This window comes from Petaurus breviceps, unplaced genomic scaffold (genome assembly GCF_028583685.1).
Source record: "Petaurus breviceps papuanus isolate PSGF00001 unplaced genomic scaffold, PetGlider_PUasm1.0 186, whole genome shotgun sequence".
NCBI classification, from domain to species: domain Eukaryota; kingdom Metazoa; phylum Chordata; class Mammalia; order Diprotodontia; family Petauridae; genus Petaurus; species Petaurus breviceps.
In genome coordinates this window covers 22,936,390-22,953,133 of record NW_027185798.1, presented here as the reverse complement: position 1 = coordinate 22,953,133, position 16,744 = coordinate 22,936,390, and the positions used below count along the sequence as shown (strand labels likewise).

The window sequence follows — 16,744 nt, the reverse complement described above, 5'->3', positions numbered from 1 at the left end:
TCCTCCCTCCCTTCTTTCCTTCCCTCCCTCCCTCCCCCTGTCCCCCAAGTGTAAGGCTTTACCATCATTCGTCTTTGATTTCATCTCATTTGGTTCAGCCCAAAGCTCCAGATCAGAGGTGTCAAATACCAGTAAGCTGCCTGAACCAAATTAAAATGTAATTGGGAAATACTCAAATAAATCAAAATGCAACAAAACACAGATAACATTACATTTGAAACCTGTCAATGTGAGATCCATGGGGACTCTTATTCATGGATCACTGACCTGTTTCTACTTGAATTTCACATCCTCTGCTCTACCTTGTCAAGACCTTTTAGAATCCTGATTCTGTTGTACAGGGTGTTAGCTACCCCTTCCTGCTTGGAGTCACCTGGTAATTTAATAAACAGTCATATGTGTCTTTATATAAGTCACTGATAAAAATGTTAAACAGTTGGGGCTAAGCACAGATGCACAAGGTACTTACTTCTTCCAGCCACAATGACATTTAACTATTAACAACTACTCTTAGGCTGGCCATCTTTATCTAATTATCTGATTGTATTATCATATCTACATCTGACCATCTTCTCCACAAAGATAGTTTTATCGAAAGTTTTGCTAGAATCTAAGTAAACTATGTCTCCGGCACTGCCCTTTTCTATGCATTCAGTAGTCCTGTCAAAAAAGAAAATGAGGTTAAGTTGGCAGGACCTGGCTTAATGGCACCATGCTGGCTCTCAGTAATCACCAGTTCCCTTTTAAGATGCTCACCAAACATCTTTTTAATAACGTTTCAGGGGCAGCTAGGTGGTGCAGTGAATAGAGCACCAGCCCTGGAGTCAGGACGACCTGAGTTCAAATCTAACCTCATATACCTGACACACTTACTAGCTGTGTGACCTGGGCAAGTCATTTAACCCCAATTGCCTTGCCAAAAAAAAATGTTCTAGGATTTTTCTAGGAGCCAATCAAGCTCATGAGTCTATAATTTACAGCCTCCATTCTCTTCCTGCTTTTTGAAAATTAAAACATTTGCCCTTCTCCAGGGTAGATATCCTGGATAATAGTGGATAGCCAGTCCTGGGGTCAAGAATCCCCAAGTTCAAAAATGACCTCAGACACTTACTAGCTGTGTGACCCTGGGCAAGTCACTTAACCCTGTTTGCCTCAGTTCATCTGTAAAATAAGCTGGAAAAAGGAAATGGCAAATTTATTTAAAAAGGAAATGGCAAGCTACTCCTGTATCTTTGCCTAAAAAACCCCAAATGAGGTAACAGAGTCTGACACAACTGAAATGACTGAAAAAGAACAAAAATCTCATGACACTTTTCCCTTTCCCATGATCTTGCAGATCTCATTTGACAGAGGCTCAGCAATCCTATCTGCCAGTTCTTTTGGTATTCAGGGATTTCATTAATAGGGGGCCAAGTGACCTGAACTTCTATAGGGCAGCTAGGAACCGCTTTACTTATTGTGAGCATCATCTCTATTAGCCACTTCTGATCTGTCATCTTCGATGCAAAGATCATTCTCCTTGACAGAGAAAAAAAGAAAGAGAGCTCTGTTCACCGAAGAGTGGCAGCATGGTCTAGTGGTGATGGGATCAGCAACACCTGGGTACAAGTCCTACTTCTGACACAGAGACTGGGTGACCCCAAGCACATCCCTTAACCTCTTATTTCCCCAAGAAACTCAGTCTGCAGGTTGCAGAACAATTGCCAATGTCCATCAGTAGAAGGAATTTCCTCACTGGCAGATCTCCTGAATTGATGAAATCAAATACAAGAAAGTCAGAGAAAATGTGAAGATTTGTATGAACTGATGAAAAATGGAAAGAACGGAACCCAAAAATATACATGCTGACTATATTCACATAAATGAAATAAAAAGGTCACTGAGAGAAAGTCAAGCTCCTACTCATAGACCAGTAATGATCCCAGAGAGGAGGTAATCTTCCCTCCTAGCACTCAGAAGTCAGCATCATGGGAGTAGTTTGATCGCCAGCACTGCTTGTGTGCTTTTGGACAGGCTATGTATCCTCTCTGGCCTGACATTTTATTATTATTATTTTGTCATAGCTTATATTCTATTCCACATACTGCTCAAATGCATGCAATACCTTCCCAGCAGCCTTGCACAGCCGAATTAATCAAGTATTTGAAAAATACTAAATCTCATTTTTAAGTGGAAGCAACATTGGATACAGAGAACACAAGTAAACAGAAACTGATTCTTGGTACTTGTTGATGTGGGTGGAACCAAAGTTCCTAACTGTTCATGTGAGCCTCTTGTAAAAAATTTACAGTAGGTTTCATTCAAAAACACATCTTAGGGAATAGGGTTGTAAATTTTATACAATAGCATTAAAAATAAATCCTAAATGACAGTGCTTCAATCTTTAAATATTTCTTCAGAACATCTTCAGCAATTGCAAAAACCATCACTACCATTCAGTATTTGAAGGTCTTTTTAAAGAAACTACAAAATATTTTCAAAGTCTAAATGTCATTCTTTCTCCACTCAAATAATGACAGTAGAAAAATGACAGACGGTAAGTACATTTATTAACTTCAAGTAACACATTTTCCCTTTTCCCCTTCCCTCCCAACCCCCCACCTTCCCTTATATGTAGGCACTGAACACAACCAACCTCCAGGAATCCATATGTACAAATCCACATTTTTAACTATTTGTCTTTGCAGTAGAATCTCTGATCACAGGACATCTTGCTTTAGCCAAAAGGCCAATTAGATCTCCAAATTCAAAATCAAAATTATGCCTAGGTGTTGGGCACACCCTATCCACAGCACCAGACAAACTAACACAATTTTTAAGGTTGCTTTTTTGTGGTCATGGTGGTCAGTTTTTCAATAGAGAAGAAAAATACCCCCATTCTACTCTTGAAATCAAAGAACATTTCGGCATTAGCACCATCGTTATGCATTATGTGTGTGTAATCTGTATGTGTGCATATCAGTAACATCCACACATCAATATGCATGTGAACATTACACCCAGCCTTTGTTCTGCAAGCATTCCCAAAGACATGCTTATTCATTTACAAAGGCTGTCCAAAACCTGTTTTTACTACATAAATAACATAACAAAAACATTTCTAAGTTAAAGACAGCTCTAGTTACAATAGCTTTTATCCTATATATTTAATAATAGAAACAATTCACATATTCTCTTTCCCCTTTCACCCCCATGTATCAAGAAATTAAATACCATGCCTTAAAAAGAAAATATGTTCTGGAAATGAAGACTCAGCCTTGGAATGAGGCTTTTAAAAAATATTTCTCTCAAGTGATTCCCTCCCCCTCCACACAGAGATGTGATATAGAATATGTCATTTTAAATGATGTGCTTATAGAAAAGTTGTGTTGTGAACCTCTCTGGCAATCTCATGAAGCCTATGGACCCTAAATTCAAATGAAAGAAATGATAAATTTCAGTTTGAGGTTAGTGAAAAGAATGATGTGATTTCTTTCCCCCAAGTTTATCGAACCCTTGAAATCTAGCCATTAACCTCTTGGAAGTTTGTGGATCCCAGATTAAGGACTGCTGGCTTATAGCAAAGTCACCATAAATTAATTGGTCCCATTGGCAAATGATCAACTTTTTACAAAAATACACATCAATATGGCCAAGGGATGAAATCTTAATTCTGAAATCCCAACAAATCTAATTTAATTTGTACTGTGACCTGCGAATTGCCACACTTGGAAATGATTGTTTCTTAAAAGATTTACCACTCCCAAAGAGTAGGCAGGGCAAGCTGGTTTTTGCTCTATCATCACCTTCTACATAAACCTAAGTCACAGCATCTCTGTAAAACAAATGTACTCCTGTAAATGTCTGGAAGAGGCAACGGAGAACAGAGAGCCTGGTCTTAAACAGACAGACTAGAAAAGGGAACAGGCTCAGACTTCCAACTGGACTGGGCCAAGGGGAAGCAGCTTATTATGCTCAGGTCAAGTTTACAGGAAAAATGTAAAAGCAAAGAAACAGATGGGGGTAGGGGCAGGGAATGCCTATTTTATCAGGTAGTTAATGAAACTAAAGAATCTCAATATATAATCAGAACCACAATAACATGGAGACTATGAACTTGTCTTACAGAACTGAAGTAGAGAGTGGGTTAAAAAATCATTTTACCTTTTTATAATGGAAATAAATAGGTGAATAACACTGTTATTCACCCTAAATTCTCCTTTAACCACATCTCTTAAGAGAAGGGAGGGAGGGAAGGAAGGAGGGAAGGAAGGAGGGAGGGAGGGAAGAAGGAAGGAAGGAAGGAAGGAAGGAAGGAAGGAAGGAAGGAAGGAAGGAAGGAAGGAAGGAAGGAAGGAAGGAAGGAAGGAAGGAAGGAAAAGAAAACAACCTAAAATGTCTTCATTTCCTCCCATTACCAAAGTCTATCCTCCCCCCACCATACATACACTCTCCATAAAGCTCCATAATGAAAACCTACAACAGAAAACGAAAAGAATCACATTCTAATAAGTTAAATACATTGAGCTTAAGGACATTAAGTATATTAAGTAAATTAAGCTTCAACAAAGAAGCCGATTCAAATTTAAGTTGGACTTCAAAAAAATACATCAAAATATTTTTCATTTACCTTTTAAATTAGGATAACAGGATAATTTTTTTTAATGTTTAAAGAATTCACAAACAATAGCATAACTAGCTCCAGGATTGTCCTGGAGCAGAGGCTCAAGTATTTTGGGCATTCTGGACTCCTTCAGCAAGTATATGGACTCTTTTTCAGAATGTTTTTAAATGTCTAAAGTAACACAAATAGGATCACAAAGGAAACCAAAAGTCTCTATCCAAACTCACAATCCCCACCCCTGCAAACCTATTCATAAAGTCTTTAGAGGTGGGTTCGTGGATCCCAGGTTAAGAATCCTTAATAATTTTGTTAGTTTCCTCCCAAACAATGTAAAATACCCACGTAACATGAGAGAAGACAGAAAATTTCCTTTGAGAATTTCAGAGGACAATAAAGCCATTGATACTGTTTTGTTTTGTTTTTTAACAGAGTCAAGGCTTCAAATGGATATAGTTGTTCTGTGTATAGTATTTTCCATCCTGTTTCGATCCTTTCACTCAAAGGTCAAGAATCAGTCTGAGAAATTCCCATATAGCATCTTCTTGTGGGGAGGGAGGGATGGAAAAGCTGTCAAACTATGCATCACATAATCAAATGGTTTCTCTTCTCTGAAGTTACCTCCTTCAGTACTGGAAGACAGCCTTCTTCTAGAAACTGATGGAGCTCTCTTTGAGGATTGTTAAGACAACTCCATGTGTCTTGCACATGTATTTCTTCCACTCATCAATCAGCATTTGGTAAATCTCTACCAGTGATTATCTTAGGCTCCAATGCTACTGTTTTATATGATACACTTCCATCTCCAGCTTCAGAAGCCATTTTTTTTACCAGTGTTATCTTCCTTCCTACTGTCCCTAGGGCCTGTACAAACGGCCGCTCTGCCAAACAAATATCTCCACTGAGCACAAAAATATTTCCAAACTACTTTGAACACGGAATTTTAAAGTTGTTGTAAAGTGAATCTTCATCAAATGCTATTTCCTTTGTATCATACCCAACTAGGTGTCCATCAGCTGTGGTTCAATGGTCATTAAACAATGGCTGCCAATCACTTTAGTCTTCCAATGCTGCCATGACAGTCCTTCCATTCCCTATCCTACTTTGTTTGGTAGATTGTCGATCTCTCCTCTTCCTTTCATGTCACGGCTGTGACTCCACACATCCACCCCCATGAATCCACACGATTAGATTCCCAAACTGTCAAAATTGGCCTTGTTTTGTTCATGTAGGTTGCTAAATAACCATGATCCTCCTCGGTAGGGACTGTTACTATCCGTTCTTCAGAAACTGACTTTAGACCTTTCAAAATGGCATCTTCCTCAGCTTTTGCGCTGAGCCTGACATGGAGGGCGCTATCATGCAGCTGCTGTGGTGAAGAGTCTGGTGCCACACCCGGAGGTCATGATTGATACTCCTTCCGTACATTCACGGGCACTGGCCTTGAGTCCCCCAGCTATAGAATGAGGAGCTTGACTAGGCGATTTATTCAGGTATGTCATGACTGAAATCAAAGTAGACTCGTCTCAGCTCTAAATCTACAATCTGTGATCCTGACGATAGAGGTAGTCAGCTGGTGGATCAATAGCAAGTCAGTCAACGGGCATTTATTAAGCCCTTACTCTGAGCCAGGCATGGTGCTAAGGGCAGGGAACATAAAGAAAGGCAAAAAATACCCTACCTACCCTCGAGGAGCTCACGTGCCAACGGGGAAGACAGCGTACAAACACCCGTGTACGCACAAGACGTGTACTGACTATGGATGGGGCATGGTCCCGGACTGGCGACTGGTGGAACGGACTGCAGGTCAGGTCACTGTATTGGCTATTTTCTACTGATGCTTTTATACTATGGGGGAAAGGAGGAAAGCATTCCCCCAAACGGCTGATATTAAAAACAAAGGACATCAATGTACCTTATTTGAAAAAAAAAAAAAAGCAACAAGGTATTCTCACTGTTTTTCCCTTGGGTCTGGTCCACCCAGAACTTGCCCCTCCTCTTGCCAAAGGAAGGACATTCCAAAATCTCTTTTTGCTTCTCTCCATCTCTCCTCATCACTCCTACTCTTCAGTTCCTTAGGTAACAGAGACCCCCAGATTGGGACTATGATAGGTATTAATCAGCCCAAGTATGATTTATTTATGTTTTGGGTCAAAGGTCCTTAATCTAGAGGCTATGGATAGATCTGGGAGAGTGGGGAAAGGGGAGGGGATCCATGAACTTGGAAGTGAAAAAACATTCTGATGACTGAATTTCAAGAGAACCGATTTCCTCTGCAATCCTACATGTATCATTTTACACATTTAAAAGCATTATTCTGAGAAAGGATCCACAGGTGCTGCCAGAGGGTCCATGACCCAAAAAAGGCTCATCTAACATACTTATACAATATATACATTATCTAAGTGAACTTCCAGGATGACCACCTGTAAGGTAAGTGACCTTCCTCTTCACCCTGACCCCTCTGTATCATGCAGGAGGGTTGGTGAGAAGGATTTAAAGTCACAGAATTCCAGCACAAGAGGAAGTATGGGTGTTGAGGCTACGGTAGGGTTTCAGGGTGCTATCAGGCAGCTGCCATGGTGAACAGCCCAATCCCATGCCTGGAGGATAAGACTGATACAATTTCTGTATTCAAGTGTACAAGACTGAGACAACCCAGATACAAGTATCTCACTGCCCTCCAAATAATTCTTTAAGATTCAAGTTACAGAAGTGTTGTTCAGGTGCACTGGGGGAAAGAATTTCTATGTAGGGAAGTCCCCACACTGATGAAATAAAAAATAAAATGAAATTTTAAAATCCATAGCACACTAGTGTCTCTAATTTGATGACAGCCCCTTAAGTGAGAAGCACTTAACTTGAGAGTCCACGAACTCGATTTTTAAAAAATATTTTGGTAACTATATTTCAGCATAACTGGTTTCCTTTGTAATCCCATTTATTTTATTTTATACATTTAAAAATGCTTTTCTGAAAAGGGATCCATGGGCATCACCAGCCTGCTGCCAAAGGCTTCCAGAACACAAAAAAGGTTAAGGACCGTACCCTAATCCCATGTTCACTGATACAGCAATAAGTGTTTGCCTGCAGGGACCCTGAAACAAGGGGGACTAACTCTGTGTTAATATCCAACATAACTCATGTACAACTTCACTTGTACTTTACTTAATAAAGTCACATTGCATGGATGAATGAGTGTATGAATAAATAAAGAGGAAAAAAAAAACATTTACTAAGAGAAGAATCATTCAAAAACTGCCCAAACAAGTTGCTCAACTGTCCCATTTTTCTCGTCTGTTAAGTGGAAAGACCAGCCCCACTTCCCCCACAGGACAGATGTGAGGTTCAGCTGAGAAACCCATTGGAGAAAGGAGCCCAGAAAGGTAAGTTCTATCTACACATGACACACAAGACAGAAGTGAGTGGTGCACTCATGCTGTTTCTAAATCCTTCCTTCCTGCCTTCCCTCATTTCTTTTCTTCTTTCACTCAGCTCTTGCTGCCCTTGGCCACTTGTCTCTTTCCTTCTTTGTGGGTGAGAGGGCATGAGGTAGAAGACCCAGATTCTTCAGGGAGAAGACACACGCACATACACGAAGCGTCATGATGGAAAGAGCGCTGACTCTAACATCAGTCAGTTAGTCAATAAGTATTTAATAAGTATTTGTTAAGGGTCTACTTCATGCTGGGCACTGTGCTAAGCACTGGTTTCTCAGTCTCTTCTTCTCTCCCCTAGCACAGTGCTAGGCACAAAGGTTCAATAAATACTTGTTTCTTGATCTCTGACTAGCTTGTTGATAAATGTTTAAGGAGCGAATGAATAAATAATGAACAAATGCAGGCAGCCAAACTTAGTGATGAAGCTGAAAACTCCCTCCCCAAACTGGCCGCATGATGGCAGATGTGGCCCAAACCCAAGGGCAGGCACGAAGGATACTGCTGAATGCACACGCTTGGCTTTGGAAACAATTTCTCCCCTTCGCTCCGGCACTCTGAGTCAGCTGGGCATTCAAAGGTGTCGCCAATAATTCATCCCGGGGACGCTGGCATCTCGGAGTCAGACTGCTGGCAGGTGGGCTCCAAAGTCCTAGGCGGCTTCTTAGTTTTGCTTCTGATACTGCAAATGGGAGACAGAACATGAGGTGAGGACGGCGTGACCGAAGCCCAGGAGGAGAGCCTCTGCTCTGCAAAGCTCAAACACCCTGAATGTCCTGCTCCTGATCTCATTCCTGGCTGCGAGCAAATGTGCAGTAACTCAGCACGGAGAGCCTCCGTGGGAGCGTGGCCTAGCAGTGAGGGCACTAGACTTGGAGTCTGCTAGACCTCGGTTCATATCCCACTTTAGACAGGAGTTATCTACCCTGAGCAAGGCAAACAGCTCTGTGCCTCAGTTTTCTCATCTGTAAAATAAGGGTTGGACTCGATGGTCTCTAAGGTGCTTTCCCGTCCTATGATCCCATGAGCTAGGTCTATTTTCCCAGATGCAAAATGGAGATACTACATGACCCACCTCTTTGAGCCTTAGTTTTACCATCTCTAAAACAGGGATATTACTTACACTAAGTCTTACCTGGCAGGTCTGTTGTGAGGAAATGACTGTAAACTCTAAGATACCAAATAAATGATGCCCCTCCCCCAATTGTTACTGCCCTCCCTCCCAACCTTGGGTTTATTCTGTATGAATTCTCTGTGCTCATCTATGTACACCCAGGCTCCCCTGAGCAAGCGGAAGGTCCCTGAGACCAAGGACTCTGCTGCTGTCCTTGCTGGAGTGGGCAGAGAGCTGACCTTGGGGCAAGGAAGGTTTGGCCCGGGCCACTCGCTGGCTGGGGAGCCTGGGCTGATGATGTAGCCTCTCGGTGACATCAGTGACTTTCTAAGACCAGAGAGTGCCCAGAAGGTGCCAGCGCGCACTGGTGGAGGGCAGTCCTCTTCAGGCGCTCCTCACACTAATGAAATCAGAGCTCCAGTCCTATCCGAGAGTCAGGCACAGAGCAGGTGACTCATACGCCTTTCCTGATTGGCTGAAGGGGAAGAGGCCAGTTATAACGGTGGGCATTCTCATCACCATTGTCATCATCATAACCCTTGCTCTGAGCCCCTTCTCTCCTCTGATGGACAGTGAAGGGGGCGCAGGACAAGGAGGCCAGGGAGCTCCCAGGACGCAGGGGCTGCTGTCAGCTTTGTCTCTGTATCCTCAACGCTGAGCACAGGGCTTGGCACAAGATACGTGCTGAGGAAATGTTTGCTGAATGTATGACAAGGAAGGAATGTTAGCTAGGGAAGGTGGAGATTCTGATTAGATTAGCTTGGGTGTCTATGACTCCCAGAAAACAAACTCTCACCCCGAGCCCAGCACAGCATGGTGTGGATGCAGGCCACATTATGTAGACAGGATTGTGTGTCTTTGATTTTTTTTTAAATCCTGCCTCCTCCTCCCCTTCTTTGTCTCATGTGGGCTCAGCCAGAACTGTCTGACAACAGCCTGTCTTTAAAGAGTAGCGTTCTCACCCTCCCTCCCCCCATGATTCTTCTTCCTTCCCATATATCCTGCAGCTTGGGGAACAATAAAAACAGTGGTGAGCAGTCAGATAGTTCTTTAAGATTTACAAAGCACTTTACAAATATTATCTCATTTGATCTTCACAACAACCCTGGGAGGTAGGTGCTGTTATTTTTACTTTACAGATGAGTGAACTGAGGCAAACTGAGGTTAAGTGCCTTGCCCAGGGTCACAGAGCTCTTAGGTAAGTGTTTGAAGCCAGATCTGAATTCAGGTCTTCCTGACTCAAGGCCCAGTCCACTGCACTGCCTAGTGGCATTTAAGTCGGCCACTGAGGCTTGCAAAGTGACTTACCTGTCTTATCTCATTTGATCCTCACAACAGCAATGGGAAGCTGATGCTATTGTTATACCCATTTTACAAATGAGGAAACTGAGGTTTGCCTAGGGTCGCACAGCTAATCATGGTGTCTGCAGCAGGAGCCTAACTCTGGCTTTCCTATCTCCAAGTCAAGAACTCCAACTACTGGCCACTGGGCCAGAGGACTGGACTGGGGAATCCGAGGATGGGGTCCTGGATCCCAGGCCCACAACATGCTGTCTTTGTGGCTTTGGGCAAATATTTAAACCCTCGAGTCCTGAATTTCCTCCTCTATAAAATAAGGGCCTTGGACTCAAAGATGTCTAGGGTGCCTTATAATAACATTCCCGCTGCCCAAGGTTCAGCTGGGGCCAGGCTGAATAGGAAAGAGACCCACCCAGTGGGAGGCAGGGGCGACCCCTGCTGGCTGAGGAGAGCTTGGCTTGCACTCCTGCCATGTCTTCTGAGAAGGGAGCTGAGCCCACACTATAGAACTCACCTTCTTCATGACCCAATCAGCATCCTCAATGGCTCTTCTAATAATCTGTTGGATTCTCTCGGGGTTGTCTTCATCTGCATGGACTCGGAAACTCTGGAGGTTGTGAGGAAAACAAAAAATAATTGAGTAGAATTCATAATGACAGCTAATTTATCATGGAAGGGTTGGTTTTTGTGGGCATTGGAGGTGAGGATAAGGGTTCAGTACAGACTTGAGATTTAATAAGTGTGGGGAACTCCCAGCATGGACCCTCCCTATGCCAATACAGCAACTCAGTTATATGACAGAGATATGGAGAATTATCTGTCAAAGTAAGGATCCATGCACTGATCCATGTGCCTGAAAAGCAGCACAGACTGAAAGAAAATTAGACAGCAGGCCCAAGAGACATTTTAGGGCCTATTTCCTTTTGGTCTCATTTCAACAGATTTTTGTTACAGAAAAGATGACTAGGAAGGGGGAAAAGGAAGCTACAAGTCTCCAATCTCTTGATAACTCATGCTCACTTTGATACGTTATGATAATAATCATAATATGGGATCTCCCATCCCTTCAGCCTACAGTACAACACAAAGACTCCTCAAACCACAAGTGCCAGTTTATTCCCAACATGGATGATGAGGGGCCTTCCTTTCATGAGGCAAAGCAATATACTGAAATGAGTGCTGGTCTTGGGAGTCAGGAAGGCCTGGGTGCAAATTCTGCCTCTTACACTTGTAATTTGCATAGCTAGGCATAAAGTCACAACTCCTGGGAGCCTCAGGACTGTGACCTGTAAAATGGGGATACTATCTTTACCTCTCTCACAAGGCTGCTGTGGGGCTCAGATGAGATTTGCAAATTCTAAATACAAGCTATACAGATGTAATTAATATCATGGTTGTTATTATTTAATGTGGAATCGTATAATTAAAAATAAACTTTGTGTGGGTGCCAATGGGGAGGCGGGAGAGAAGCCCTACTGCAGTGCTCAGATACTAAGATGGGGACTTAAGGAAGTGGGGAACAGTAACCAAAAAGAGACTGCAGTGTATCAGAAAGGGCTGCCACTTGTGGGCAGTGTGACCACCAGCAGTTCACAGGCTCTCTCAGCTCTAAACTGATGACCATGATGTCCTAAGGTCATTCATAGGGCTCTGTGCAAACTCCATCATTGTGGCTGACTGCCAACCCCCAAAGTGTGCAGGCTGGTCTGTCAGCACCTAGGACAGTGCCCTAGCCCCAAAGGGCTTCCCAATCCGCTCCTGTGCAGAGCGCCCCCTGGGGCAATAGGTTCCACAGGCAGCCTGAGGGAGGTGGCAGTATTTGTTCAGAAGGCAGCATGGAAAGACTCCTGGGCTGGAAATCTGGAGACCTCCGCTCTAGTGCTAGGTCTGCAAAATAAGGGCACTGGTCTCAATGATCCTTACTTTCCCTATGTAACACTTACATAGCACCTACTATGTGCCGGGCACTGTGCTAAGCCCAGATCACACTGGCCCTGGGAGGTAGCTGCTATTATGATCCCCATTTTACAGTTGAGAAAACTGAGGCAAACAGGGATAAGTGACTTGCTCAGGGTCACACAAGTATAAGTGTCTGAGGCAGGATCTGAATTGAGGTCTTCCTGATTCCAGGCCTAGAGCCCTATGCACTGCACCCCTTAGAAGCTGCCTAAGGTCTCCACAGCTCTGATACTCTATGTCAATGGATCAGAGACAATTTCTTTGGAGCATGACCCACAATGGATGACAGAGTGGACAAAGTACTGGATTTGGGGTCAGGAAGACCTGAGTTCCAATCTCACCAGCAGAGGAGCCGGTGAAGCCCCCACCAGTGAACAAGAGAACCAAAAGCGTCAAAGTGAAGGGTTCTATCAGGGAGGGAACTGAGCAGCTCTAGGGCCGGCAAATAAAAGAAACTCGGCTGACAGCTCCCTAGGGGAAACCACTCCCTGCCCCGGCCCTGGAACTGAATCCTACCTCTGGTACTTACTAGCTGTGTGACTCTGGGTTAGCCATTTAACCTGCGTGCCTCAGTAAAATCTGTGATTTGCCAGGATCCTATAATCAATTTCCTTATCCAAGTAAACAGAACAGCCACATGAATCAACCCATGATGAGTAATCCTGAGCAAAAAGGACTACAGGGTACTTCTGAAATACTGAACAAGGAAGGGCAGTGGTGTGGCCAACCCAAAACCTTTCGGCTTTCAAGCTGGGGTTTGGGGGTTGGGTTTTGTTTGGGGGGGAGGAGGCTGGTAGCACCAGCAACAGCAGCTTAACTTCTTGTTGTGATTGCCTTTGGCTGGCATTATAACAAGCAGACATTTCCCAAGCTCACAACTGTTGGCAGAAGGAATAATCAGAAAAGCTGGGAAGCCAGCTTGAAGTTAAACACTGTTGGCAGAGAAGTACAACCGCCTATTAAGCATTGGCTGTATACGAATCAATCCATCAATGGGCATTTATTAAGCACCTACCCTGTGTCGGGCACTGCCCCTGTCCCTGCCCTCATGGGGCTGACATTCTATCAGAAGACCACATGGACCCATCTAAGGTATATACAGACAAAGCCCATGACAGGGTGACTGGGGGGTGAGGGAAGCCCTCAGGTGACACCTGAGCTGAGCTCTGCAGGCCGCTAAGAGGCAAGGGTGGGGAGATGGCGCCGTGGGAGAGCAAGAGCAGGAAGGCCGGCTGGCTGGGCCTCAGAGTGTGAGGAGTGAGCTGGCCAGGGCTGGACAAGGCAGGAGAAGAGCAGGGCACAGCCTCCCACTACTCTGGGCCACACCCTGCCGTGGGGTCCTTCTCCCACCTGTCTGATGGCATGCTGATAGTGCTCCTGGATGTTCTTGGCGGGCAGCTGGCGGCAGCAGCGCAGCAGGTAACGGTACAGCTGCAGCGGCGTCTGAACTAGCTCAGCGCCCGGCAACGGGCCCATCAGCATCACCTTGTTCTCCTAGAGAAGACAGGAGAGAGGACCCAAGGTGAGGGAAAGGAAAAGGGAACAATATTAAATACCTACTATGGGCCAGTGCCAGGCACTGTGCCCATAGTAGGCCCTTCACAAATATCCTCTCCTTTGATTTTTACAACCACCATAGGAGGTGCTAGTGTGATCCTCATTTTAGAGTTGAGGAAACTGAGGCAGACAGAGATTAAGTGACTTGCCCAGGGTCACACATTTAGGGGGTGTCTGAGGCCATATTGAACTCATATCTTCCTGACTATAGATCCAGAGCTCTGTTCACTGTGCCACCTAGCTGCCTTTCAAAGCCGTTCATAAACTGACCCCTTCCTACCTCTCCAGAATTCCCACATCTGGGGTAACAATTGAACTTAGGTCCTCCTGACTCTAGGTCCTGTGTTTATTCACTGGGCCCCTCAGGTGCCAACATAGTAAAGGTGAAAGAGCCCCTAACAGGGATTCCAGGCTCAACTCTGCCACTTATCAGCTGTGTTACCTTGGACAAGTCACTTCACTTCTCCCCCCCTTCTGTTTCCTCTCATCTATGAACTGATGGGATTCGATCAGCAGACCACCACAGAGCTAGGATTTGGCCTCACAAATGTCTCAGCCTCCCTGGGCTTCAGTTTTCTCTGGTGTGATAGGCTAGAATTCCCTCCTCTTCCCCCTGGGGATTAAGCTGAAAAGTTGTCCCTGAGACTAGACTGGGCCAGAGAGCTCAGGCTAAAAGCCTCCACCTGCTGATAGGCCTTTTGGGGGGCCTCGGGCCACGCTCACTTGGCTTTCTGGTCATCTCAGGGCATGGCCCAGGAGCCCAGTGAGCAGGTGGCCTGCACGGCCTGCCGCCCAGGAGCCCAGTGAGCAGGTGGCCTACACGGCCTGCCGCCCAAGAGCCCCCACCAAAGGCTTTCTGGCCTCCCATGCAGACCATGTTTTCCTCTGTGTTTTCTGCAGGCCGCCCAGGTCTTTGGCAGGTCACAGGTCATGCGGGCCTGCTCTAAAGCCTCTTCCATCTCTGACCTTCTAGGGATCAGGGGATCTCAGACCTGGAGCTGGAAGTCTGATCCAACCCAAATCACTTTACAGATAGATAAACTGAGGTTCAAACAGACTGACTGAATTGCCCAAGGTCACATGGTTAGTAAGTGGTGGTGCTGTGGTGAAAGAGCCCAGTCAGGAAGACCTGAGTTCACATCTAGCCTCAGACAGATCCTGGCTGCATGACCCTGGGCAAGTCCCTTAACCTCTGTTTACCTTGGTTTCCTCATCTGTAAAATGGGATAATAAAAACCCTACCTCCCTCCCCCTGCCCCAGGATTTCTATGAAGATCAAATACAACTGGAAAGCACTCAGAACACTGCCGGGCACAAAGCAGAACTCTGTAAATGTAAGCTAGTGCTGCCATCATTATTACTGGTCTCAGTATACTTCTCACAACAGTTTTCTAAGGAATACCTTGCACACAGTGTTAGGCACACAGGAGCTGATATATAAATGTTTATTGCTCACTGTTGCCAAAAATATAAGGAAAAAGGGAGAAAAGGCATCTTCTCTCACCTTCCTGTTTCTTCCTCAAAAAACCAGCTTCTCCCCTAGAGAAGAACAAGCAGGGGAGAGAAAACAACAGGCTTCCCAAGTGGCCTCAGCCACTCCCTCCAAGGAGCCCACTAGGAAGGCAGCAAGGGGTGAGAACATGGAGGGTTCCACACAACCCACCCCAACTACTTAACAACCACTCAAAAGAGCGGCCCTTCTGCCCCACAGGGGGCGACCGAACTTGGTCCTGGACAGGACAGATAACAAGTGAAGCTATCCAGTGCCTTCAAATCTGCAAAGCCCGCACTTAACAGACATCTTCTCCTGTCAGCCTCTCAAGCACCTTCAGATCCAGCTGCTACAAGTCTTATCTCCATTTTTAGATGGAAAACTGAGCCTTAGGGAAATAAAGCATCCCTCTCATAACAACAGAGTCAGTGAGATCACAGATTTTAGCAGAAGGAAACCCAGGTCTTCAAGTCCAACCCTCTCATTTTAGAGATGGAGAAACTGAGGCCCATACAGGGTGTCCAGGTAATGGTCCCTCAGAGAGAAGGATCAGACATTCAAAGCTGGAAGGTAACTCAGAGGTCACTAAGACCCTTTATTTCACACACGAAGAAAATGAGTCCTGAGAGGGCAAGAGCCTGGATCAGCCAGTAAGTGTCAGAGACGAGACTGGAAGCCAGACCTCGGTGACACCAAGGCCAGCACTCAGTGCACCAGGCCACACTGGTCAGGGAGGGATCTTGTGACAGTCTGGGGAGAGCCGAGTCTGGCTGTTATTATTAGCAATAATAACCAATAATAGAATTCATTTCCTCATAACAAGCCATGAAATGGTTAATCTCTCAGCTTTTGGCAAAGAGACTTATTTTTAGTTCTCCTTAGGACTCTTAAGAGAAAATTCTAGCAGAAGATATAGAAAATATCAGAATGTCAATAATGTAACTCTATACAGAAGCATCTTGGGACACCCTCAAAAAATCATTCTTTCCCATTTAATTGCTATTCTATCTTCCTGTCCCACAAGAATGATTTTTCCCATTTTAACAGAAAGGGCCAGATATTAAGTGATTGTACAGAATGTAGCAGAAAAGAGACAAGATCTTTATCCAATGTACAGCTTTAAATAGGGAGAAAAAAAGGTCTAGTGATTGTTTTTTTTCCTGATTTTATATAACATCTGGAGCCCCTTAAAACCACCTACACCAAAAGTAATTTTGTGTTCTCCCAGAATTCAATTTCATAAACATTTATTATATGCCAACTATGTTCCAGGTACTATTTCTGAA

General features: G+C 44.5%; 1 protein-coding gene across 6 annotated transcripts in view; it reads right to left on the bottom strand.

The window, feature by feature from the left end:
* Positions 1-2,527: 2,527 nt before the first annotated feature.
* LYRM9 (LYR motif containing 9) overlaps positions 2,528-16,744 on the bottom strand; it is an 18,839-nt gene continuing 4,622 nt past the window's right edge. For 4 of the 6 annotated variants that reach the window (XM_069089842.1, XM_069089843.1, XM_069089845.1 and 1 more), the window contains exons 3-5: positions 13,760-13,903; positions 10,965-11,057; positions 8,782-9,626 (exon numbers count right to left, since the gene is read on the bottom strand). In XM_069089842.1, the coding sequence (XP_068945943.1) occupies positions 9,606-9,626; positions 10,965-11,057; positions 13,760-13,891 (246 nt within the window). In that variant the 5' untranslated portion in view covers positions 13,892-13,903 and the 3' untranslated portion in view covers positions 8,782-9,605. Of the gene's footprint in view, positions 8,720-8,781; positions 9,627-10,964; positions 11,058-13,759; positions 13,904-16,744 lie in introns of those variants that run through there. The other 2 variants (XM_069089847.1, XM_069089841.1) reach the window with 2 other exon arrangements.